The sequence below is a fragment of the Pyrgilauda ruficollis genome, unplaced genomic scaffold (assembly GCF_017590135.1).
Source record: "Pyrgilauda ruficollis isolate IOZ18807 unplaced genomic scaffold, ASM1759013v1 scaffold236, whole genome shotgun sequence".
NCBI classification, from domain to species: Eukaryota; Metazoa; Chordata; class Aves; order Passeriformes; family Passeridae; genus Pyrgilauda; species Pyrgilauda ruficollis.
Genome location: NW_024523205.1, coordinates 9523 through 37510, shown reverse-complemented (window position 1 = coordinate 37510; position 27988 = coordinate 9523). Strand labels below are relative to the sequence as shown.

The window sequence follows — 27988 nt, the reverse complement described above, 5'->3', positions numbered from 1 at the left end:
CTGACAGCTTGAGACTTATGGCCTTCAACAGTTAATTAAGTTGAATATGTACACATGCTGGAGTGCTATTTTGATTACTGAGTCTTGTTTCTTCCCAAATCTCTCACATCCATCTCCTCCTCTTCCACAGTAAATATGAAATAGTAGATTATAAAAAATTAGGAAACCTTGTTAAAGTATCATACTGAATTCTTACTAGACTATTAACATATAACAAGAAAGCCTTAAATGTTATTTCTCAAGTTAACAAGATATACTCAACTTACTTGTATGGTTGTATTATTCTCACTCATTACTTGTTAATAATTTTTAGGGTTTTTATTTTAAATTCTGCCTATTTTGGCTCTGTCATTCATATGAAACAGCAGGTCTTCCACATGGCAAATTTAATCTTCAGTAAGTTGAGAAGAACATTCATGTAATTAACAATATGCAATTAAAAAAGAAAATCAATATGGCAAAATACACACTACTGAGGAAATATTAATAATGAGTAATTTAGTAGATACCAAACTTTGGTACAATTACCTCTGTATTATTAGATTTCAGCTTTGTCTGAAGAATCCTAAGCTACTGGTTTGGGCCTATTAAATTTATAAATTATACTTTATTGCTACCATTTTCAGAACTGCTAGAGCAGTACTACATAAATGAATAATGCACCAGTAGAGACTTTCACAGCAGAAAACTTACACAAAATAGAAAAGCCTTTGTAGAAAGGATAGTGGTTTTTATTGCAGACTTAGAAAATACTGAATTACGAAAAATACAAAATCAACTGTTGTAATTATCTGTTTATTTTACAATCTGTATGCCATCATACCCATATGGCTTTAAGATAGTCTGTTCAAAGTATTTTAAAACATGCTTTAACAAAGTATTTTACAATTTCAAAAATGAATGTTTCTTTACTGGAAGAGAAAAAAAATAAAACCAAACTCCAAAAACATTTTCCTGAGAATTCTGTATCATAAAATTGTCATTCATTCATAACATTTGCAAGTTGATGATATAGGCTTATAGAAGTCAACATGCAACTTGTAGGTCTATGGTATTAAATAAATATTTTAAAAATTAATTAGATGCAGCTGGTCAGGCACAAACCTACCCTCAAACTTCATCAAGTTCATATCAGGTTTAAAAACATGATGTTACTTTTATCATAGGTCAATGACTGCCATGATTCCTGCCCTGGAATCCCTCCACCATCAGCTACATGCAATTCAGGCTGTGGCTGATCCCCAGACTCCAGCAGTGGAGCACAACTCTTTAGGGATATTGCATCACTGACCTTGTGTTCCAACATCTGCAGCAAAGTGTGTCAGGCCTTTGGGCCACTGGATAAGCTCCCAGACAGCCATTCCCTACAAAGACGCTCCAACTTGTTATAATAAGGACTTAACCCAAGGAATTCTATTTCCAACTATGTGCACTACTAGGACAATGTTTTAATGCCATTGTCCACGTCATTTCAGAATATCACCAGCTTTAAAAGTGATAGTAGTTATGAACAGTAGAGGTTTGGGCTTTGAATTTTGTTTTTTATTATTTCTTTTTGGTTTGCTTTTTTAAACAAAATGGAGACATAATAGCAAAATGCTTCCCAGGGTGGCAGTGTGGGAGGGAGACAGGATTAAATTAACCAGGAATCTACAGAAACTGAAGAAAAAGCCCGGAGAACTTCATGAAGTAATACATATACAGGATCACCATATCTCAATTATGTAATTTAAAAGAATTTCAATCCAATTATCATGATGTCTGCCATGTAGTATTTATTTCTGAATTTCAATTACTGCAAGCATTGTGATTTATACAAGCTATGCGCCATCAGCATATTTTTTCCCTTAAAAAAGTAATGATACATGATGAAAATCCCAGGATTCACTAGAGATTTGAATCAACTTTCAGTCCCATAGGTGAGGTAGTGTAGTCATTTGTGTTGCGTGCTGGTTACGAGAAGTCCTGTTGAAATCTGTTAATTTTTAAATTTTTGTTTTAAATAAGTGGCTTACTGTATTTATTAATGCTATGTTACCTATGGATGCTGGGGAGAGGAAAAAAAAGAGCCTTGCCAAGAACAAGTTTTGCCTTGCTGCAAGGTAAAACTGAAAAGCAGTATTTACAAGGGCTGTTGCTTAGTTGCTGCCTACTGTACATGCACATAAAGACACAAAAAGCTAATACACATTCTGAGGTAGGAAATGAAGAATTCCACTGGCTTGTACAAGATTCTTCATGTTTTGTAAACCAGCAAACCCAAAGTTTTCTGTGGTGAGGTTCAATACTTAGTTCTGGTGTGAGAATAGCATCTCAATAACAAAACATCATTGGTATACAATATGCATCCACTGCTATGTAAAAATCTAGAAAATGGGGATTATTTTCAGTAGCTGAATTTCTCCTTCACCAAGTAATAAGGAAGTAACTCCAGCTAATTTCTTCAATAAACTTTTTATATATCTATGCTAATAGCACAAGCCATTGAAAATATACTACAGGTTTAGCCATCAAGTATCCTGAAGATTGATTCTGAAATTGAACTTTACTGGTCCCAGTGATCAGAGAACAAATATTTGTAACTTACTTGAGGCAGTTAGGCACTGAAAGAAAAAAATGTGGTGCCTGAATACCTTAAAAAAAAAAAAAAAAAAAAAAAAAAAAAAAAAAAAAAAAAAAGTCTGTCCTTAGACTTTCACAATACTTTGATTCCAACTTGCCACAAACAAGCAGCAAGCTTGAAGGTGCTAGGACAGGAAGTCACAATACAACTGTGAGTTTTATTAAGCCTATGGGATTCAGATGCCAGAGGATCCAATGCACACTCATCCAAGAACTGCACCAGTTTCAGATGCCTGCCTTCCACAGTGCGTTGTTATTCCTCCCACTAAACTTAGAGAAGAGAGCAGTATGTGGCAGCACCTCTGCCGCTCCAGTTCTTTTAATTCTGTACTACAGCGACAAGACAAAACCACTTATTCAATAAAAGCCTACTACCAATCAATTCTACTACTACTAGTAGCCTACTACTTTAATTCAGTAAAGTCTTCTCTGGGATGGGGAGGGGAGCAGCAGGAAGCAAGGAGCTATACCAGAATGCACTTTTCAAAATCTCCTCATCCTGTCATGTAACAGCCCATCTACAAAATGAACATTTACAGAGCTATATATGCTTTTAAGGTTTGTCTACCAGGAAGAAAGAAGTCTTAGAAGAATTCCAGGTATAGAAGTCATTGCGCATAAACAGTGTCATGAGGCTTTCCTTAAAATGCAGAGTAACATTAAGTACTGTGGCATAAATCGGAGTAGGCTGCTCTACACGTGAACAAAACTTCCTCACAAATAAGCACCTGTGCATGGAATTTGTACTTTCCAACAGCTTTCCTGAACCCTCCTTGGCATCACCACACAGAAAAAGCTCCAAGGCTGACACATACAAATTATGTTCTGGAACTACACAGAGCAAACACAAAGCTTGCCAAGTAATAATGGTGACCATGTAATTGTCAATATAGCTTCAAAAGATTAAACTTTTGTCGTTTCTTTCACTTAGTAAGTTACTTTCCAATAATGCTCAATCCCACTTCTTGTTGCAATGCTGAGAGGCTGGCAATGGGAAGGAGAGATTCATTCATCTGTAGTGCATTTGTCAGTCATTTGCTGGCAGAAGTCTGTGATGCCACTGTTCTGTCCACACGGCTCCACGAGCGACGTTTGCTCCAATGTTCTGGCAGGAACTGGATGCAGTTCTTGTACTTGATCATACGCGGCCTCACACACGCTTTTGACACACTGATAACAGGAACTCTGCTCAGCTGTAGGTGGGACACCTGAAACACCATTTGCTGATTCTACAGATGCTGGTAGCACAAGCTCACTATCAGATGGAGCTGTTTGTTCTCTTTTTGGGAACAAAAATGAGAGTGGACAATCTGAAGAAGAATATTTTGCAAGTATTTGTATTTGCTCTTGACTCAAGGCTGCTTCCTTACACACCTGTTGGCAAAGTCCAGTCAGATTTTGCTTTGTCTCACCCAGAGTTGATAAAATGTGGTTTCTTTCCTTCAGCAAATTCTCCTTCTCATTTTGCTGCAAAAGGAAAAATAGTATTTTAAATACATCTACATTTTAACATAAAAACTATGTTTTAAGTTCCTATCAAAGCTAAAACAAGACCTTACATACTCTGGTCTGCTGAAATAGAAGTAATTTGGCATTAAGAAAATAAGCAACAACACAATCAAACACATATCAAAAGGTCAATCCTAACCTCTCTGGAAGCATCATCAGTTAAGATATCTGATCTGTTTTTTCAGATACGCAGCTTTTTCCAAACTCATGCTGGCAGACAAAGGAGTAATTTGTAGTTATTGAACAAATGAAACATAGCTGCACTTACAGTGAATATTCCTGAAACACTAGTTCCAGGATAACACAAACCACTACCAATGAGCCAACAAAACATCAAGCAGTCTTCATAGAGATCTGTATTTTAAAATTGAAATGCTGAAAATCACATATCATTTTAATTGCTGATACTCTTCTGTTTGGTGAAAGTAACTTACATTCTTAAGAAGTGCCAAATCCACTACAGGACAAACAATGTAGTTAAGTATAGTTCTTAAATTAGATAGAAAATTTCAGAAAGGTAAAGGAAAGAAGATGTGGTGAACAACTAACAACCTAGAGATTATGTAGCAGGATTGTCCAAGCACATGGCAACAAACAGGATGGCAACTCAATAATAACTATCAAGTAGAAAAAAGTAGCCTGTATTAAATCAAGTTTTTACTTGGCTTCAATGTTGTGAATTTTTGTGAGACTTCTGATAGAACTGGCTAAAGATGAAAAGACACTGATAACTGAGAAGTCTAATCACGGAAACAAGCAACTTTTTGAATAAAGAAAAATGAGGAAATGGCAAAGGATAGGGAACAACCAAGACCATCATGAAGAAGTTGAACGAAAAGGACAAAGAACCAGAATCCAAACATGTCACAAACATTTTTAATTCTGTAATTAATTAATTAAAAGAAGATAGATTTTTGAAGACACACAAGGCTTTAAATAGTTTTCAAGTCTTAATCATAGGGATTATGTGTTACATCTACTGTTATGTCAACTCGCTCTTGTAAAGTTTTATTATTTTCACTCCTCCTCACATCCCCTTTTGCAGAGAAACCTCATAATGCAACCCCTACAACTTCTTTTTGAAAGAACTGATTTAAGTTTAGGCAGCATTTGGCAAGAGGAACAGTTGTTGCCAGTTCTTTTTGTCTAAAATTAAAAGAAAGAGGACTTGGCGAATAAATTTCTATTTGTTAGCATACTGGGAACAGTTGTTAATCATAAAATATGCCACACTGGAAAGGAGCCATCAGGATCACTGAGTCCAACTCCTGAGCCTGCACAGGATACCTCAAGAGTCACACCCTGTGCCTGAGAACTTTGTCCAAACACTTCTTGAACTCTGTCAGGCTTGGTGCTGTGACCACTGCCCTGGGGAGTCTGCTCCAGTGTCCAACTACCCTAAAGGGGGAAGAGGCTTTTCCTAATGTCCAACCTAAACCTTCCATGACTTGGCTTTATGCTGTTTCCTCGAGTCCCGTCACTAGTCACAAGGAGATTGGCACCTGTCCCTCTGGAGGATGCTGAAGACCTCAATGAGATCTCCCCTTAGTCTCCGTTTCTCCAGACTGAACAGACTGAATGCCCACAGTCATCTCTCATAAGATTTCCCCCCTCCAGACCCTTCCCCATCCTCACGACCCTTCTTTGGATGCTCTCCAATGGCTTAAGACCATTTTTTAAACCATGGTGCCCAAAACTGCCCCCAGCACTCGAGGTGAGGCTGCCCCAGTGCAGAGCAGAGCGGCACAATGCCCCCTCTTGCCTGGCTGGCAATGCTGTGCCTGATGCCCCCCAGGACACGGATGTCCCTCCTGGCCACCAGGGCACTGCTGACTCCTGTTCAACTGGCCATGGACCAGGAACCCCAGGTCCCTTTCTACAGCTGCTCTCCAGCCTCTCATTCCCCAGTCCACACACACAGCCAGGGCTGCCCTGTCCCCAAGCAGAATCTGGCACTTGTCCTCATTAAACTCCACACTGTTGGTGATTGTCCAAGTGTCCAATTGGTCCAGGTCTCTCTGCAGGGCCTCTTTGCCCTTGAGGGAGTTGACAAACTCCTCCCAGTTTAGTGTCAATGGCAAACCTAGGGTGTGATCCATTGAGTCCTCTGTCCAGGTGGTCAATGAAGGTGGTGAGGAGCACAGGGCTCAGGATGCAGCCCTGCAGAACCCCACTGGGGACCTGATGTCACCCCAGTCACTGTCACCATTTGCTCCTGACCCATGACCCAGTTGCTCTCGCCGACATGATGTTTTTATCCAGCTGTGGGCTGGACATTTTGTTCAGAAGGATCCTGGGAGAGCCTGTCAAAAGCTTTGGTGAAGTCCAAGAGGATTACATCTACTAGCTTTCCTAGATCAGCTGGGTGGGTTACCCTGCCATACAAGGAAATCATTTGACAAGCAGGACTTTCCCCTCATGGAGCCATGCTGGCTGTGACTGATCCCTGCATTCTTCTCCAGGTGTTTTTCAATACTGATCAGAATAATCTTTCCATTCTGTTAGGCAGATCACCTAATACCTTTTGTTTATGTAGAGGCACTCAGCTCTGCATTATTATAATAAAATTATCTGGACTGCTATTTAAAGCAATATTCAGAAATAGTCATTCCAGCATAAATTCCTCACCTCCCTTCTGAAGCTGTTGACAGGTTAATGCATTTAAATATTATTATTTTATTTTATCAGCATAATACTAATACTATAAAACAAAGTCAGTCAGTTTTGAGGTCATAAAAAACTGAGAGCTCTTTTGAATCTCCTGCTAAAGAATGTACTTAGTTCACTCACCTCACCCTGCTATAATATATATAACAAGATCTCAATTACATTTTTCTTGGAGCACTGACATCCTCCTCAGCTACAGAATCTTCAGCAAAGTAGTGCTTCTTGAGACCAGTTGTCCTCTACTCTGCTCCCCCTCGCAAGTACCCTCATTTTAAAAGTTTCCAAGTGAAAAATCCAAGGATGGGTCAGGTTGGAAGGGACCACAGTGGGTCATGTGGTCTGACCTCCCTGCTCAGGCAGGGTCATCCCATTGTCCAGGAGAAAGTACAAGGAATGTGAATATACACAGGGTCTCTGAAAGAGCTGTTTCTAACAAGCTGGTTTTAACATTTCCTAAGTAGCCCTTGCATGTTCTCAAATACAGAACATCAACGAACACCCAGATTCACCTGAAAGGTCAATAAGCAAAGGCCATATGGGAAGGTAAAAAAATGACTTTATCAGTACAGAAGATCAAAAGACATGATCAAAGGTAACTCTCCCAAATAACATATTCAGCACTGAACAATATTTTTATTCAATCTAAGTAGAACTTAATGTAAGATTTCCAATTTTACAAAATCACTTGGGAGGGGAGGTACCACAGCAGTCTGTAGTCTGACCTGCTGCTCAAAACAAAGTCGGAGATCAGGTAAGATCAGGCTGCTCAGGGCTTTGCTCAGTCATGCCATAAAACCCTCAAAGACAGTGCATGCACAGCCTTTCAGGGTGAACTGCTCCACTGCCTGCCTGTCCCCAGTGGAAGAAAAAACTTTTCCTTACATTCAGATGAAATCCCCCTTGTAATTTAAGACCACATCTCTTGTTCTCTTGCTGACAAGTACTCCCCCAGAAAGCTGAAGATCTTCCACTACCAAAGGCTGTATAACCTCAAGGACTGTCCCACAGATATGGGCAGGGAGCCATTAGGTCTCCCCACCCCTTTTCTGGGTAGAAGCCCCATTTCTTTGGCCTCTCACCACAGAAGTACTTCAGGCCTGGCCATGCCAACGGCCTTCACCCAACCTTCCTTCTGTTGATCAATGTGCTCCTGGGACTGGGCGGGGTGAAAACCCAGCAAACAATTCAGTGTTACATGTGCCAAGATAGGTAATAAGCACTGCCCTCCAACAATGGGCTGCACTCCTGTTAACACAGTCCAGGACACTGATGGCGTTTTTTTTTTAGTCTGGACATGTTGCTGATCCATGCTCAGCCTGCTGTCTGACCAGGCCCCAAGGTGCTTGTCAGCAAAGCTACTTGCCAGCTGCTAGTCTCCAGCCTCTAGCCAGGCAGGGGTCATTCTGTTCCAAATACAGGACTTTTCCAAGAAACACACCACAAGCATCTTCTGAAAGAGAAAAAAACTGAAGCAGCACCAAATAGAAACTAATACAAGACAACATGTTGCACATACTGAAAACCAGGATGAGGAATTCCACGAAAAAGTATTTCCTAACTGGTAGTACAGAGTATTATCTACTTGTCAAGAGCTGTTAAACTACAGCTACACCATTCTATTCCCTCTCAAAGCCCCATTACAGATGAAACCATGAGATGATCAAAGTCTAAAAGGTCTGAGACATGACTGACCCAGAGAAGAGGAACAAGGCAGGAGCCATCACGCATGAAGCAACCTGGATGTACCATACATAGCCCCTCCTCGACATCTCTTTTCTTCCATCCATCTGGAAATCATGCCTAGACTGATCTTGATGTTTCTGTATTTGCGTACAGCTTATACAAATTTGATGATCTGTGGCTGTCAGGCATGGTCAACAGCTCCAAACAGAGTCTTTTCAAGAATTTCTGAAGAAACTTACCACACAGTTGAAATAAACATATGCAACTGGAACATGTTTGTGCCTAGAGGATGATTCATATAACTCAGACCTCACCTCACAGTTCTCAAGACTCAACACTTATTATCTAGGCCTTGCACAGTGTTACCTGTCAAACAGCAGACATTCAATCTGTTCCAGCATAGGTCCACAGAAAGAAGGATATTATAATTATTAGTTTCAAACAGCCACATGCCTAATCTTGCACATCAACCTTTAATCACCTGCCCAAGTATTGCAAAATATTGACAGAGTTACATAACAGAAATGACAACATGATGACAAAACCAGGCAAAAAGTTCTGAAGTGTCAGAAATGCAACTTCTCTCTTCAGTAAGGATATTATTAGTACAATCACCTGATTACCCTCCCTCACAGCGCACCTTCTTTATTGAGCACAACCTGCTCTGTCAGCTTATCAGAGCTCTGTGGCACTGCAAGCCCTCTTTCAAAGCCGAACTCCTCATTGCAGAAGTAGGAGTAGATGGAGTGAAAGATGATTATCACAAGAAAGTAAGTTTCCAGTCCGTGGCACTTGGCTCTAACTTTACTTTCCTTTTCACTTTGAAGTCAAAAAAGATGCAACATGACTGCTATGTTCCAGCTGATGCAGATACCAAATTCAGGTACACAAAGCCTAAAATGCTCCATGAATGAGAGTACAGTAGTCCTAAACAACTGAACTATTTCGTGCACATGGCTATGACCAACTATGAAACTGAGATGAGAGTCAAAGACTTGTTTTTCTGAAAAGCCACTCAATTATCTTCTTGCCTTTGCTATTTTTACATAATCTTAACCTCAGATTACCTACATTTCTCTTAAATTACATATTTATCTTTTTATTGCCTTCTTAAGGAGGAGAAAATGTATTAACAGATGGCTGCTGAGAAATCTGGATGCATCAATTCCTCAGCTACAATCTTGATGCAACTGCTAAAAAGGCAAGCAACTTCCCAAGTTCTTCTGTATCTTCTGCCTTTCTGCAAGGGTCTCATTTTTAACATTCAAGACTCAGGAAACAGTTTGCCAGCCCACGTTGATGTGTTCCAAGAACAGTACTTACACAACTAACAATTGCGTAACTGCAAACTTGATCATGAGCAATACCATGAGCTGAAGAACAAAATCTTGAAGCAAGAAAGGGGAAGAGGCAAAAAGCAGTATAGGATAACAATCTGGGAATCATTCTGTACAATTAAATTCAAAGCTTATGGGTTTCAGAAACATCATTCACCAAAAATTATGCTGTGATGCATGTTTTATTTGAATGGAAACAAGTCCACAGAAGGAAAGATGTGTGTACTTTAGAGCAAGGCTCAGAAAAACCTAGAACTGCTATCAAGGAGTTATACAAGACTGATAAACTTGAGTGGAAAAAGTAGTAAATCACCCCACTCTCAAGCTACTGCCAGATAGCCAGTCAAGATGTTTAGAGAAAGACATGACAACAGCAATGAATATTTATACATACCAGCTTTTCAATTTCAGATTCAAGATTTTGTATACAGTCAAGTTTTCTCTTGCGACATCGCTGTGCTGCAATTCTGTTTTTACTTCGTCTTCGGATATCATGAATACAGTCCAATTGTTCAGGAGTTAATTTATGCATTTTCAGAAATGACTGGAAGTCATTTCTGGAAAGTGAGATAATCCTTTGTGCATTAAACGGCAGTTTTACCTAGAATGTGAGATACAGTTGTAAATCTAAGGTGGAATTAATATACATAAACACCAACAACTCAAGTTTCCATCTTAAGCATTCTTTACCACACAACTCATCTTTATTCCTACATCTCAGAGACAAGAGCAAACTAACAACCATCAGATGATGGGATAAAATCCAGGGGATTCAACTACAGGAGTTCAAGCACAGGTGCAGTAGAGCTTAGATCCTTACAAGCATATTCAGAATAGGCTGAAAGCTACTTGTGTGTGCATCAAATATGCAGGTGATACACTAAGAACGAGTTACAGTTTGGTGAGATACAAAACAGGTGTCAAGACTCACTCATACAGTCTAAAGTTTTCCCAAAGCTGCTATTAAGACTGTATCCTGCATACAGTTTTATACCAACGCTTTTTATTTTCTGCAGGAAAAGTTAATCTGAAACAGGTATTTCCTTAAAATACAGAAGTTACAATAGTCATCTTTTATTTTTGAGTGTTGGAGAAGACAGAGGACCAGGCTCTTGCTACTGTTGTATACCTGAGCTACAAAAGCATTTGAGATCACAAAGTGTTGACTAATACTGAAAAACATATTTACCTTTACAAAATAATCACCATGATTTTGAGTATCCAACTAAAGACATTTTATTTTAATCCTTTCATTTGAGTGTAGTAAGTAGCAGAATATGTCACCTTGCTGTGGTCAAAGATCTGTATTTAGTTTAAAAAGAACACAGGGAAATCCTTCCTCTGACTGGCTACTACTGGTGACAAACAGGAAAAAAATAATAAGAAATCCCAGAGTACTGTCCTCAGCAATGATACCACTTGCTCTGTTACATAAATGTGAGGAATGTTTTTAACAAATTCTGGCCTTTTGTTTAGCACTCCAGATTTTTTGTATTGATGGCAGGTTCCATTATGTTCAGCCTCAGTAAGGCCCTGCATCTTGAAAAATAAAAACCCTAGTGCTTTGAGAATAACTGAATTTTTGTAACATTTAATGATCCATCATGCAGAATTACACTGCGATTCTATGATTCTAAGAACTGAGATGGAAATTGTTCCAGGTATATCACTTAGTACTAGAGAAGGTGATATTATTAAACAGTCTTAAATATACAACTGTTGAAGCAAGTTTAAAAGCTTAATTTTCACTTCACATTAAATCTGAAGTATAATTTCTCTCCCACCTTCACCCCACAGCTCAGAATAAACCCAAGAAAACTGGTAAGTTTCTATTAAACAAAGGTTCCAAGAAGTTTAGAGTTTCCTTAAACTGTAAACTGAAGCAGATAAAAGAAAAAAAAAAATCTAAGAATGAACCTTCATGCCTTGATTTAAGGCTCACAACTTTTTCTGACAGTTCCAGAAAAAAATCTTAAAAGATCTAATATGTAAGCATCTAACATTTCAGTATCTGACCAAAAATACTTTCATACTTTTATTCAGTCTCCTTGAATTAACAGTGACCTTCCATATAAACCTCTGAATGGTTATTTAAAGTTTCAGTCCCAGACTTTTTTAAAACAAGCAGCCACAGAAAAAAACCCAGAACAACAAAACACGGAAAACTCAGATTTTTGAATACGGCCTTAAAAGACTGGGAAGCAAAGGATACATCAGGATATTCTTACCTCACATTCTTGCTCTCTTGCTGAACAGGATTCACTGTCTCCCTCAGTGTCAGTCTCCGAATCCTCTCCCAGACTTATTACATAGTTATAGGGACACTGTTCTTGTTGCTGTCCCTGAACATAATCTCCACTGTTTATTTCAGAGGTGTTGGAACATCCTTCAGTGCTAAGATTGCTTATAAAGGGGCAATTGACTGAATTCAGTGTTGTAAAAGTTCGCTGAGAGCAAGGTTCAGGGCTTTCACTGATCCTGATCCCCAGCCACGGACACTCTGATTTTTTCCCCGAGTACGTGGGCTCCAAATACTCTTTAGAAACTGCAGGTGGTAAATGTATTTGACAGGCATCTGTGCTGTGAACATCACTCCAGAACCCCTGTGCTAGCTGTTCTGCTATCTCTCTCTCCACACTGCTTCGATCTCCAGCTGAGGTGATGCTAGTGGCTTCCCTAATGCACAAATCCACCTTTGAAGACGGGTTACCTTGACTTTCAGTTTTGTCATTTCCAGCTCCAGTACTTAACACAGTTTTTTCAGCTAAGACTGTGTTGTTTTGCATACTACTGAAATTCAAGTTACCATATTGCTCACAACTATGTAGAACAGACACAGAATTGAGTCCATGAGGTGCAGCAGAGTTTTGGGGGAAAGCAGCAAGATCCATTTTCTCCACAGGACATGACACATTCCGAGTTACAGAATCTCTCCTTAACTCTTCTTTTTTCTGAATGCCTTCTTCCCCTTCCTCCATTTCTACCTGAGTCTCTTCACAGTTTGAGATCAGCTGCATAGGCACACACTCCTGAGCTTTTTGTATACCATCATTATCAGGTATTTCCTTCTCAAGAGAAGTTGCAAATGGTGGTACCTGAACATCTTTAATACTGGAACTGGACTCTGAAGTATTAACTTTGTCATTTCCAAAGGCTTTCTGGAATTTTCTATACTTTGGGCATTGGGAAGATAAGCTGGAAGCACTACCCCTTTCTAAATGTACAGGATCACAGTTTTGATTGGCATTATTTTGGAGAACAGGCGATGATTTAGCATTTTCTTCATCTTTACAGGGCTTTGTGTCAGGAATTTGACTATATTCCTTTTCTAGAAGTGCTTCTACTTCATAATTTATTTCTAGGTCTCCATCATCCACATTGCCAGTTTTAGGGTTTGCTTTCTGACAACGCTGTGTGCAACACTTCTTCCTAGGACATTCCTGCTGATCCAATTTAAAGTCCAAAAATCTGAATTTGAGAAATTGAAAGCAGGACTCCTCAATGTTGTGTACACCCAGAAATTCTGCACATTTGCAAACCTCAGACACATTGTCTTTATTTAAAACAAGTTTTGCTGTATACGCAAACTGAAGCAAAGGACTAAATCCTTTAAGTGTTACCTATTACAAAAACAAATGAAAAAAAAAATTAGTATGGTCAATTTGGCTTTAAGCAGAGAAATACACAAATTTACCTGTCTTGCCAGCAGGACAGAGCACAGGACAAAAGCAGCAGACTTGTTCTATTGTGAAAACTTGGTCAAACTCATTCTGAAACAATTCTTCTGATACAATTGTATCACGCATATTTTGTGACAGTTTTCTTTACTGTGATCTGTCTCTTAATAAAACGTTCTGGCAATGCAGTACTATAAGCAGAAAGTACTGTTGTATACTGAAAATCTAGTAGTAATTAGATTCCAACCTCACAAAGATATATTTCAAAGCAAGTTGTATACTAATTACTTTACAGTATGCTGCTGGTATTTAATTGTAGTTTTCCATGAGCAATTACTGTTAATCACTTAGTCTTATGCACCATTCATGCAAAAAGTTCAAAGAAATGGAGTCTGACCACATGTGATTATTTACTACTACAGCCACCTACTCCTTTCTTCCTCCCATAGATTTAAAGAAAGACACTCAAAAATGGTACACCAAACAGAATTTTCAGTTTAAAGCCCCTTTAGAGCAAGTGATTTTAATTGAACATTTATGTCTTCACAGCAGTTGCCTATCAAGGAACCCAGAGATAAACAAAAACTGTATCATTAGAAACTGCGCAAGATCTTCTACACATAAAAAAAATGTCTAAGGAATCAAGCAGAAAGCCACAAACAGATCCCACAGATTACCAACTACATGACACTTCCTTTAGCCTCTTCTCTGCAAATGAAGAATAAAGCAGTATGTCCACTATTAATAACTAAACTCAAGTCCACACTCTGCTCTCTGCCTTTATTGAAATGACCAGTATTTTATGTTAAATAAAGCACTATATCAATGCATTAACTACACTGAACCCTTCTGCCAGCAAAATAATGAATTATTAACGCAATTCAATTTAAGAATCAGTTGAGGGTTTGTTTACTTTGGTTTTTTTAGTAGTTGTTTGGTATGTTCTTTTTAAAGAACACAACACATGAAGTTGATGAGATCTGCACAGAGCCCAGTCCTTTAAAACTGTCTGTAAACACTTACAATCTTCCTAAAGAATTCTTAAAATAGCATTTGAAATATGCTCTGGAGATTATACCACCACATTAATTCATCCTTTAAAATGCAGGGAAGCAGAATGTAAAAGACAGTTTATCCATAATCTGTCAACATGTCTTCAGACTTAGTGTAGTTAACAAAACATTAAAGTTGCTTTACAAATAAGTAGCATTCATAAATGAAACTGAAATAAAAAAATACAACGGTATTTTAAAACTGTAACTTCTTTCTATTTAAAGGGGACACACTACAAAAACTGCAATGATCAAGAGGGGAAAAATACTCCTTTCACTTTCTCTTATATATTTCTAGCTAGCTATGCTCAAACAAGAAAAAAATCGTAGAAAGACTCTTAGTGTGACTGACCTAGAAAAGCAATTCTTGCAGTAGTCATTTATCTAATTTTTATTTGGGATGAAAGTCAAAGAATAAAAGCACTGGCAAAAAACCAACAGACCTCAGAGCAAGATGACAGCATTTAGTCTTTACAATATAATATATATGAAGTACTTGAATTAAAAAAATATTTTTGGTACCCCAGATTGTGGGCTGGTGTCTTTCAGCTCTTAAATCCCCTACTCTAAATCATCAATTAAACCCCAGCCTACCATAAAACAGAACTGAACAAAGCAGATTAGAAGCACTAGGAGGTAAAATGCAGAAGGGAGTGACACTCACCTCTTCCGGTAAGGTGATGATAAGATCAGCATCCACCTGGCCCACAATTCTTGAAAGAAAGTAACTGCTGCAAGCTGCAAGCACAGCTTTGTGAGCCCGAAATCGCTGATCTTCCACTAAAATTGTAACATCACAAAGGATATCTTGCTTTCGCTGATCATCAAGGCTGAGGAGTACGTTGGTACTGTGCACTGAAGATTCATAGGCAAACACCACACTGTTGTTCTCACTTAGAGACATTCTGTATCACAGGTGGTAGTGTGAGGCTCAGCGGAAAGCATGCTTCTGTGCTTCAGACCTGGGGGAGCAAAGAAACAAGGTGTACCCCTGAAAGTCACGTCCAACAGGAGGAACCTATCGGTACTGAAACACAAGCATGTTAAACGTGCGCTGTCCTGGTCTAATTCTTCTTCAAATCAGTACTTCAAATAAATGCATGCTTGTGACTATTTAAAGTACCCAAACCTTGATATGTACATCTTAACACAGCTTTTATAATCTCACAGACCAAAAAATGGACCTCTGCAATAAAGAACAGTTCTTTCTTAGCCAAGTGATTCAGAGGTATAAATTTACTGTAACACCTAGAAATTATCTAAGATTTCATTCTTAGTAATTGGTATATTCTAATTCCAACACTATGAAAATGTAAAGAGAAATAAAACAAATGCATTAAACTAAAATTCACCAAAATACTATGCGAGCTATTTCATTTTACTGATTCACCTAATGCAGTCAAAAATATATGTGTTCTGTCTTCTTTCAAAAGCATTTTGTCTGCTAAACCAATCAGGCATTGGCAAAATACCCTGCTTTTCTAGTAGGTTGGTGTTTTAAAATTTGAATTCTCTAACTGCCTTAACACAAACTTTTTCCCCCCTTTTCTTCCATGACTACTTGATTTGTCATACTTTTTACAAGCTTGCTTTCCAAATGGATCATTATGATTCAGATCATAATTCAGACCTGGCAATGGAATACTGTCTCTCTTCTGACAAAGTTCTCAACACTATTCATTGGATAATAAACAACAGTTAATATTATACAATATTTAAAACCTTGAAATATATAACTCATATATAATGGTTCTGAAGATTCTTAAATTTGCAGAAAAATAGAAGGGCTAGGGAGAAGGCAGTTCTGCTAGAGAGGGCAAAGTTTGAAAGTATTTCCAAATCTGATCTTTACACTGTATTTCACTTTCAATTGAGCCTCGCTTCCAATTAAAAGGAAGAAAAAAGATTATTAAGAAGTGTCCTTGCTCGATCAAGAAACCACTTAAATCAGACTTGGAATTATCCTATAAAGAAAATATGGTATTACTAGGACACATTATACCTTAACAAACCAAGCATTCAGATTACACTTGACCCCAGAGTTCCTGTAATTGAGCATAGCTGTGGAGACTCACTTCAGCTGACACGGGACTACCTCATGGCTCTATTGCTCAACAGAGGTTGTTACCATCTGCCAGTTCCCAACAATAATGAAACTGTAGCCAGTGCAAATCCTCAGGTTTCAGGTGTGGGGAAACTTTCACAACATGGGGAGTGCACAGGGCATGGACATATTTAAACACACTGCGGAAAAAGCAACCACGCTGCCAGCTGTGCTCCTGGTTACTACTGGTCAAGCTATTTTCATGGCACACAGGCATTTTGAGTGAACTTTTGAACAGAAAGAGAGAAGAAAAAGATCCCCATTTCCAGTGGCAGTAACAGCACAGTACTAGGCCGGACCCCAGGGAAGTGCAGAGCACATTAGCATTACCTGCCCTTCCCACTCCCTTATGGAACACTGTACACTTAATTTCACCAACAAAATGTACAAATGTATGGTGAAAACAGAAGTTTTGAGGGGAAAATCCCTAAAGTTCCACAAAGCTGAGTTTTTCTCTGTAAGAAGCAGTAGACAAAAGTGCTATATGGCATGCACTGTTAATCCTAAAGGGCTTATTTTTGGAAGGAAACAGTTTAAATGTTTTCATATACCTAATAACAAGACTACAGATTCATTAACTTAGGAAATATTTAATTTCCAATCAATTTACATGGGAACAAAATTATTCCTCATGGAACTGCTATTCATGAAACTCTATTTTTAGAAGAGCTTATGAAAACTAGTGCAATATAAATTATATATTCCTAACTGGATTGCTCTATAGCCTAACTGATCATCTTGCTCATATCTTACAGCACACAAAGTTTAATGAAGTATAACTCGTGTATTTGTTACAAGGTTTAAAAAAAAACCCTCAAAACCCCAAAAAGTAACAGAGGACAAACCAGAAAAATTGAAGACTAAATCCACAGTGGTGGGGAGCACAGGGAAGTATTATAGACAAGGACATATTCTGGGTGAGCATTAGGCAAAACTCATGAGGGAGACTGCAGTTAAAGACAAGCCTTAAAGTGTTCTTTTTTTCTATCTTCTTAGATAGACAACACAGATCATATATGCTGCTTTTGGGTTTTTCCTGATTAAATAATCAATTCCAATATCCAGTTCAGTTCACTACGCTTCTCTAGCACAGAAGGCTAAAAGGAACAGTAGTTTATTTCTATTTGTATAGATACAGAAAAATTAATGCAAAGAAGAGTTAACCGTCCTTCTCATTTATCTCTGTGAGACACACACCATCCTTTCAAAGCAGCTTGTGGACTACTTGGAGCACTGAGGGAAAGCTTCCAATGTTTCATCTGCCAGGAAAAAAAAAAATAAGCTTTCCACACTGAAACACTACCTTCTGTTTCTTGAGAAGTGAATGAAATACTTAGTGTGAGCATAACTCCATTTAACACTTTACTCTGACAGAATGTTGTACTTCCTAATTGTGAGGACTTCATCAGCCAAGTTATGTCCCCTCTACATTTAAACAGGATGACAAGTTTGAGGTATCCAAAATATAGCATGCAGCACTTAATAAGCATTTCAAACATTAGGAGAACCCTTAAAAAAACCCCACAAAACAAAAATATCACTCCCACACTACCCCTCAAACATTAAATTTGTCTCAGTCTTTGTAAAATTCAGGTATTCAAATACAATAGAAAAAAATTCCAAAGGTAAAGCATCAGAAAACTGAAAATGCTGGTGAAAACAAAAGCATGAAATGGGAAAGAGAAAATGCAACCACTGTTAAAAGCTGTTACAATTAAGAACTAACAGAGGCCAAACTTGTGAATGTCTGAATTCTGTTTTCCAGTTGTGTAATAAGGGCAGGATACCACATTTACGATAGTATCTGTCATGACAGCCAACCAGATTTTCCACAGCAGCGTGAGTACAAAATACCTTCTCTATAACTAGATTTGTTCTACACACATCCACAACAAGAATGGTTCCTGTCATAGCAAAGAGAAAAAGTACATCTCTTCTGTGAATGGTTAAATTTCTCTTCTACTATAACTGTTCTTCTAGACCACCCAGAATTCTTAAAATTAGTTTTATTTATGATTGGGTGGACAAAGAGAGGAAAAGGTATGAAGCAGAGAAAACAATTCAATTAAACTTACAAGTCTGTGCTACAACTGTCATGAGGATAGGCCTTCTAGGCTTTTCTGTCCATGTTACATAATTGAATTTTCTACAAATATTACTTATCAGGCTCTTTTTACCACTTTCGGAAATAATATCAGCAACCAGGTATTAAAAAGGAAAATCGATACTACAAACAATAACAAATAGATATTTGTAACAGACATTGCCATAAGAAATCTGGAGAGTCCAAAAAGATCTTTCAAAACCTAAAATAGTTCTCATAACAGAGGTTGGAAGGATTAAAGAAGTAACACCATTAAAGCTCACTCTACAAATCCTCAGTTTGTGGAAGAAAACTAGTAGTGTGAGCATTCTTCAAATTCCTCTCACCTGAAACCCTGCACACCTAATAATCTCATACTCTTGAGACTGAAAATTAAAAAATGAATGTGAATGTAAGCATACACACATGCTAGTATAAAACCTACAGGAACACTTGAAGCACAACCAAGTCTGCTACTACAAAGTTTTCATTCTTTACCAATGATCTTGAGATAAATAATATTTTGCATAAGGGCAAAAATATTTCCTCCTAAGTACCAGCTATAAAACTTTATTCTGCTTTATCAAAGAGAAGTAACTCAATTTTTTTCTCCCTACTAGTATACAATTATGAAAATTATGCCCAACAGTTACCCCCAAAATTACCATATCTTCAGTAAATTTAGACATCTCTCCATGCAAATGACTATATATATTTCTTTTTTCTGAAGAACATATAAATACTTATGTTAATGGAAATCAGTAGTGCAACCACATTTAAAGAAGGAATACATGTTTCTTTAAGTATACAGTATAGAGACCCGAGCAAAACGCTCATCAGGACTCCTCGTAAAATACACATCTCATCCAAGGCTCATTTTTCTCATGCATTCAAAGTCATTCATTACATTATTACAGGAAGGTAATAGTGAGGTACAGTGAGTGTAAGGTACTTTAAAATTAGGCTGCAGGTTTGCTCATCTGATTGCTTACACCTGGTAACAATTACTGCTCTTTACTAGCTGACTGGAGAATAAAGGTAGATATAAAATCCTTTACTTCCTTCCACCACAGTCTCCGCTTTAGAGTCACTTGATGTAGATTCTCAGGTAAACCATAAAGTCTCCCCATTGATAGTTAAAAAAAAAAAAAAAGAAAGTATTCCAAAGATGAGACTCATGGTGGTTGAAACCAGGCAAAGCTAAAGCTATAAGGAACTAAGTTACAGAAGAAAATAGCAGTAAAACAGGTAAGCTTGTTGAGGAATGTATCCACTGCATGTAGAGTACAAGAGTAGGAACAGAGTACCAGAGTAGAACCCAAAATAGTGTGATATATTCCTCATCCACACAAAAATCTCACACAAGGCAGACAAACTTTCATCCAAGCTCAGCACCACCACCACATGTAAGAGGACACTCAACATCCTGTGGACAAATAAGTGTCCTGGAAGAGTTGAAGGAAGCTAAAAGGCATCAAATTGTCATTTAAGGTGACAAAAGCACACGCATTTGCATATATCTTTACCAAAACGCTTTTTGAACATTCTGAATGTTTCAAGTGTCATTAAAAATACTAAATCAGAGCACAGAAACCCATGAAAATAATGACAGTCATATCTTTACTACTTTGAAAACTTAGACTTTCAGGAAAAACAGCTATTTACATTTTACAATCTTCACTCTATGCGCTAAATCCAAGGACCTGGAAAATTAAATTATAGTATCTAATAGTCACCAAGATGCACTGGGAACACCAAATCTAGAGGCAGCATCCATCTCTGTATATCAAAGTTTGTCTTCCAAATTCTTTTTTCCCCTCCAAACTACAGTTTTTTCAAATTCAGGAAAAAACAGACTGAAGAGCAGAGTAAACTGGAGAAGGTTTTGATACAGAAATCATTTGACACTCTCCCTCTTCTCCTGGACAGCTGAGGACCCAGCACTCCAGTAAGCCTTGCGGAGCAGCCACTCCTATCCAGCAGGATCTCACCGGGCCTCTGTGACCAGGAATTTCCTTATCACCAGCTAAACATTGAAGAAGAGAGGACTCATCCAAAGGCACCCGATGTAATCCAATCTAGGATCCAAACCTAACAATTGTCTCAAAAAATCACTGCCAAATAAAACACAGGAAACTAAATTGTTACCATCAACTGTAACATACCTAAGAGCAACTGGGGCAATAAACTAGCAAAAATGGACGTGTGGTCCTGCTGTTTAAGCTCCACTAAGCCATGGTTCTAGCAAGAGCCAAGCAAAAACACTTGATCTACAAGAGTTACATCCTATGAGCTCAGTGTTCTTTTAAAGAGCAAAAGCCTCTTATTTTCCATCGGTGAATGAATCCAATTTAGATATTCCTATAAAGAAGAGCTAGCCTTTTATTCCGAGTCTCAGATGTAAATTAAGCATCCCTACCATCCCAATCAACTCAGTCTATATGTGTCTGGCTTTTTTCTGATCTGCACCTACCATATAATTTCCATACGTGATCCAGCTTAAGGTTACCCAAATTACTAAAAATGTAAATAAAACCCTGTTCCTTAGTCCTTCCTTAGTGAACAAGGATCTAGCAATACCACACCGGGTACCAACCCTCTCCAGCAATCACAGCATCACTTGTACCCTGGTGAAGTTCTGAAGTAAGAGAGCAGAGAGCAAAGCTCCCCTTGGTAGCTGCATAACCGAGGCAGGACACACCTTGGCTGTCACTGCTCTCTAAGCTGCTTGAACTTGGGCACTTGGAATGTAAATTCAGTTGTGATCACAAAAATGATAAAACTAGCAAGATTAATTTATCACCTAGCAGAAAATAAGGGTCTGTTCAGTTAGCACCATGCTTCTAAAACATCTGTATCCTTGGAACACTACAAATTCCTCAGTTGGTAAAAATATAATTGTAGACCCTCAAAAATATAGCCTGGAGAAAACAAAACTTGGTGCAACTCCTATTATGCTGACCTATTGAGTAAGTTCTAGCAGGTCAGTCATTCCATCAGTTTTCTTAGGGTTGACATTTACACTTACTTTAGCCTACAAAAAAAGTTCTGTCATCCACACATGTGAAGTCCAAAGTGACAACTATAATTTACTACTGCTAAAACAAGACAGTTTAGATAAGATACAGCTCATTCAAAACACATTGCAAAGGCTTTTTTCTACAGTTTTATCTCTTTGTCCTTGCCCCCAGCTATCTCTCCTTTTAAGGAAATAGTTATATTACAGATGAATGCCTACAGTGGTTAATAGCTGCTGATTCACATTATGCTGACAAAGAATGAACAAGCATTTTAGTGTGCATGCTCATTGCTTCATCTTCAAAAAGAATGCAAAAGAAAAAAGTGATTAAAAACGAAAAAGCAAGCTTTGCTGCCCAAGAACAATGCTTTCTCCTTTAGGAAGAAAATATATTTAATCTTCAGTTATTAGTAGAGTCATAATTCTAAACTGTCTTCTTTATTAGCCCAACACATGGAAGGTATTATTCACAGCTTAATTACTTATATGAGATTTTAAAAAATTACTAGTCTGTATTTTTGTAGAATAATTTTAAACATTGCATTTGGACTCCTGTCAAGTCACAAATGAGTATTAAAAAGAATCACATAAGTCTGACAAGTCTTAAGTCTGGGCTAAGACCCGTTTTCCAGGTTTTAAGACTGAATACACACTTTTTTTCTCAGTATTTGCATGCTATATGAGAAACTGGGACATGGGAAGGAGAGCAAGGGGGATCCTGAGAATCCTAGTAGTCACAAGCCTCCAGAAGCCATGATTTTAAAAGGAAAAAAAGAGATTGATACCATGTAACCATAGACATTTTCCAAAGAACAGACGTTTGAAAAGCTTCCCCCAGAGGATGACACAAAGTCTGTGTCAAAGCCAAATAAACCCCAAACTACTCTGCAGTTTCCCATTATTTTAGATGACGCTAATTGTTTAATTTTGGGATCAGGGATAAAAATCATGTTGTGGGATTTGGTTTGTTTCACTGCTAAAAAATGAAATAGGTCTGAAGGGATTTCAGAGACTCCTCTGAAAAATCCCATCACTTACAGCCCTTCAGTTGTGCTGGTATTCACAGAGAAATGCTCTGGAAAGATAACAATGCACAGACTTTCTACAGAACTTTTAAAAAAACCCCAAAGCATCTATCAACAACAAAAATAACCACAAACACAACACCCCAAAAATACAAGTAAAAAGTGGTTTCATTTTTTTCTTAAATAAGTACTAGGTTAGATAATAAAATATTCACTTAGGATAAAGATTTAAAGTAAAGCATGCACAACTAAAATCTACTGTCAACTCCTGCCTTTGCTTAAAGGACAAATACCTTTGTATTTAGAGCTACATATTCTACTCATTGCCACATTTAAACAAACCACATTAATCACTTAATCTGAATGACTATCACAATCCATTTACAAGTAGATATGCCAAAGTATTTATGATGAGTACTAAATTAACCATTTAATGTACTTAGAAAGACACAAGAAACAAGCTGAAAGCACTGTGAAACAGCTATATTTCCAAGTCAAAGAAAATTCTTGTTGGAAATTATATTCAGAATCTCATTTCAGGCATTATCTGTTTAACTTTGATTTGTTTCTACAACTGTTCTTCACAGTATGTGAAACTGAAAGAAACCTGCAAATGTTTTAGACATAAATCAGAATGAACTTCAGAAACATTTCTATGAAAACAGAACAGCATAGGTTTATCAGAACTAACAATATATAATAACAAAATTAAATATATACATATATATATGCACTAGACCAGGCTTCAGATAGTAGCACTAGTAAAGGTCTCCAAAAAATCACATGAAACTGTCTCAGTCTTCCCATCCTGAAACTGTAGACTATTTTCTATCTTTGACATATGATGTCAAAAGACACAATCTTTCTAACTGACCTGTAAGTAACCATTTTTGGGATGCTACCACATGAAATACTGATCTCTGACTCTCTGGGGGGAGAAAATCAGAAGGACATGGATCTTCTGGAATAAGTCTAGAGAAGAACAAAAAGATGCTCTGGAGGCTGGAGCCCCTCTGCTCTGGAGACAGGCTGGGAAAGCTGGGGGTGTTCATCCTGGAGAAGAAAAGGCTCCAGGGAGAGCTTAGAGCTCCTGCCAGTGCCTAAGAGGCTCCACGAGAGCTGGATAGGGACTCTGGACAAGGGTCTGGACTGGCAGAACAAGGAGGAGTGGCTTCAAATTGAAAGAAAGCAGGCTTTAGCTATTAGAAAAATTCTGCCCTGTGAGGGTGGTGAGGCCCTGGCACAGGTTGCCCAGAGAAGCTGTGGCTGCCCCATCCCTGAAGTGTTCAGAGCCAGGCTGGATGAGGCTTGGATTAACCTGATCTAGTGGAAGGTGTCCCTGCTCATGGCAGTGGGTTGGAAATGGATGATCTTTTAAGGTCCCTTCCCATGCAAACCACTCCAGGATTCTGTGATTTGATGACCTTAAAAGTATAATGAACAGGGCGAGCAAGTGCCATATATTTATTTATCACAGTATTTGTCAATGGGGCAAGACTGGAATCCAGACACCTACAAACATTATGTTGACAGCTCAAATAAAGTCATTCACAAAGTATCTCAACACAATTTTTAAAATTACTTGAATATTCTTTAAGACACAGGCTCTCATTTAGTTACTGACACCCTAGGCTACACCTCTCCCGCTCTCCAATGTATGTTTAATGATTAAACTCAATTTATTTGTATTTCACCAATGCTTCTGAAGTCAATTTACCCTTCACAGCACGCTTTCCCCTTTTTAAAGCTTCAGTAGCTGATCAGTCAGTTGAGCCTAACTCTGACCTTCTAACTCACTTTTATACCAAATACTACATTTTCCCTTCATACTTAACAAGAACAAAACTTTCTTCCACCCTTAAGAGTGCCTTAACCAAAAAAAAAAAACTGCATACTGCTGGAAACAGAGTGCCTTGTGATGCAGCCTTTGATTTACTACAGCAAAGCAAGCCTTTCCATCACTTTTAGTCCCCTCTCCAGACTGCTTACCTCTGAATTAGAGGTGGGGGCAGGGAAACATGCAGGTGGATCCTCATACATCATCCCCACTGTGGTCACACTAAGCTGAATCTACACAACTTAATGACTGGTTCAGCAGTTAATTTTGGCTCACTCAATGTTTTGTTCCTACCCACACTTGCATCAACCAACACGCTACCTCTGGTTTAACTAAGGACTACACATAAACAGGACTCACATTATGAATACCACAGTGTTTTCTCCTGCTCCCCAAAACCTCCTCCATGAAATTTTCAGTGGTCAAATTCTACGGGACAATTAAAATGCCAGCATTCAGACACAAATGTGAGCCCTCTGACTGATCTACCACTCTTCTCTGCCCCCATACCAGCATGCCCAGTGCAGGGAGAAAGACAGGACTATGGTTAAAAGGAAACCCATGAAGTGTTTACAGAAACATGCTGATTATCAAACTTGGAAGGTGGGGATGACAATGACAAGGTGACTTGTTTAAGTACGTTTCCCTGAACCACAGAGCAGAGTTATTTGGGACTTACAGAACTCATGTGCAAAGACCTGTCTATTCTACACCTAACAAGAGTGCCCACCTGATCCAAAGGATCAGGTAAAGGGTATGGGTTTTAATACTAGACCATTTCTATCATAAGAAATTTATTAGTGTTCAAAATATCCTTTGCATAATAATATTAGAACTAATTAAAAGCAAACATTTAACACATTAAGATCTTCTACATTTTTACACAAACTCAAAGATACGGCTGATAGAAGCTAAAGCTGTACGTCAGCATTTCAGTTAAAATCAGAAGTGTGCTAGTGAAGCAAACTTCCCAAACACCCCATTTATTATGCTTTTGCTTACATCACAAGATGAACCCAGACAACAAGTGTAGGCTCTTTTTTTGAAGTAAATTGGAAAACACACTCTAGAAGTTCTCAAGAATTTCAAATACTAAGGGATTTAACTATTTTTTTTTTTCAGATTTACTAAGCCAGGTCAAAGGGAAACTTTCTGAAAAACACAGTGAGTATTCAGTTTTCAGTGACAACTGCTTCTCTCTGCAAATCTTCCTGTTTTGGGCCTCACTGCTTGCTAAGGTACATGCATGCTTATTCACTTGAATTAGGGCATGCAACAGTAATTATGCTATTTAAGTAATCTTTAAAGCTAAACTCATATTACAAATCGTATTTTGTGATTTACCTTAGATGGTTTAATTCAGACTCATCATGTTGACAGGAATATAGTCCTTTCTTTTCTTGCTGTATGGTGTAATACTTGAGATTAAATAAGTCACTATATGCTAGAGCATCTGAGTGCCGCATCACCTTAATTTACAGTGCTTCTGGATTGCAATTACTCCATTACTGCAGCCAGATGTTTTCCACAGAGAAACTCCTTCCTCAAGTGCCTCAAATTAACGTGTCTGTCAAAATTTACTCCACATACAGTTACCTTTACTGCTAGAACACTTTCTCCCTCCTTTTTTAGTTCAAATAAAGATTTGGAAGACCGAGTTGTAGATGATTTTGGGATCACCGCCAGGCTAAAAGGGGTAACTGTTCTTTTGTGATTACTACATTTCCACCAAGCCCCAAAGCGTGCCGAGGATCTCAGCGCACAGAACAGGACGGACAGGATTTGTATTTCGTTGTTTACAATCTAAAACAGACCTTCCCCGGCTCCCCTCAAAGGGAAACGAATACCAGCTGCACCCCTCAGCCCGGCAGAGCGGGGATCGCGCCGACTTCCCAGCGGGGCTGAGCCGGCCCTTTCGCACAGCACCGGGGAGCGCGGCGTGGGACAGTCTCGCCTGCGCCAGCGGGGCACAAGGGCACCCCTGCGAACCGGGGCCGAGGCACGGAGCAAGGACCGCTCTCGGGGAAGGGGGCAACACCCTCAGCAAGGCACCGCCGAGGGAAAGCCGCCGCCGGTGCCCGGCGCTGACGAAGCGCCTCCGACACCGCCCCGGCGCCCCCGCGGGCGGGACCCCCGGCCCCGCACGGGCCGGGCGGCACCGAGGAAAGGCCGCGCCACCGACACTACCGCTGTGAACGCGCTGTGAACACACTGCGATCCCCGCCTCACCGCACCCTCCGCCCGAAGGGTGCCGTCTTAGCACCCCCGCCGCCAATCCTTCACCGCGCACGCTCCCGCCGGCGGCCCGTGCGGTGCGGCTTTACCTCGGTGCCCGCCGTCGTCGTCGTCGCCGCCGCCTCTCCCGGTCCCTTCTGGCCCCACGCGCAGCCCGGGCCCGGCCGTGCCCGGCTCTGCCCTGACCGGCTCTGCCCTGCTCTGCCCCGCTCTGCCCGGCTCTGCCCCCTTCCCTTCCCTGCCTCCTGCCCTGCCCTGTCTCCCTCCTTTCCCTGCCTCCTGCCCTGCCTCCTTCCCTCTCTCTGTTCCCTCCCTCCCAAATTCCACGTACCTGTTTATCCAAGGGCATCAGGGAAGGCAGCCTCCTCCAGAAGCTCGTGAATAAAACGTTATTGACAGCAAATTATGCACTGCCAAGAGTGCTAATGGGAATTGCACTGTTAAGATATTTTAACCCAGTTTAACAATTTAGTGTGCCTTTGAATGTTTTTTTTTTTTTTTAATGTCTTGTAGAGTGGCACACTGTTTTACACTGTATTTAAGTGTTGCATAACTTTCTTCAGCTGTTTTTACAGTAGGCTTTCAGTTTTGGTAGAGGCTAATACAGATTTTCCTTCAATGTCTGTTCGCTGATGGCCTTTCACCTTGTTAAGAAGGCAGAATTTAATTATTTGTATTTATTAGTTGGTCAACATATTCACCAGTACAAAGAGTTGCATTACAAAATAACCTAAGCAATTTGTTGGAGTTTAAATTTAAGAGCAGCTATTAGGTAATGATATCCTAAAAATAGCATTTGTCTTGAGATTTGGGTACTAACAATACTTAAGGTACTCTGAATCAAAGTTTCTATGCCTGCTTTTTATGTTTTCTATGACTTGTTGTCATGCTCTTACATCTGCTGGGAATTCCTATTCCCCTGGTACTCACACGTGAAGAGGGGAATAAAGGCAACTGTTTAGATGGTAAAAGCTGAGTTGCAGAAGTATGAGATGTTTACAGCGCTTAAGCTTAAAATTTAAAATACCTACTGCTAAACTGAAAGTTGGGTTTTTTTGGGTTTTTTTGGTCTTCCACAAAGATTTTTGTGGGGAAGAGAGGGAAACAGAAGAGGGAAAAAATGAATAAAAACAAAAGG

General features: G+C 39.0%; 1 protein-coding gene across 8 annotated transcripts; it reads right to left on the bottom strand.

The window, feature by feature from the left end:
- Positions 1 to 713: 713 nt before the first annotated feature.
- BACH1 (BTB domain and CNC homolog 1) lies at positions 714 to 27031 on the bottom strand. 8 transcript variants are annotated; one of them, XM_041469528.1, is made up of 6 exons: positions 26940 to 27017; positions 17849 to 17910; positions 15212 to 15509; positions 12047 to 13438; positions 10213 to 10419; positions 714 to 4089 (listed from the first exon to the last, which is right to left on the bottom strand). In XM_041469528.1, exons 3-6 carry the CDS (start codon positions 15449 to 15451, stop codon positions 3628 to 3630), a joined length of 2301 nt encoding a protein of 766 aa, XP_041325462.1. In that variant the 5' UTR covers positions 15452 to 15509; positions 17849 to 17910; positions 26940 to 27017; the 3' UTR covers positions 714 to 3627. The 8 variants fall into 8 exon arrangements, with proteins under 8 accessions (XP_041325462.1, XP_041325461.1, XP_041325463.1 ...); XM_041469531.1 differs by lacking the exons at positions 17849 to 17910; positions 26940 to 27017 and adding exons at positions 8162 to 8248; positions 26430 to 26933 and having other exon boundaries at positions 3957 to 4089; XM_041469532.1 differs by lacking the exons at positions 17849 to 17910; positions 26940 to 27017 and adding exons at positions 8162 to 8245; positions 26430 to 26933 and having other exon boundaries at positions 3957 to 4089.
- Between the last annotated feature and the right edge of the window lie 957 nt (positions 27032 to 27988).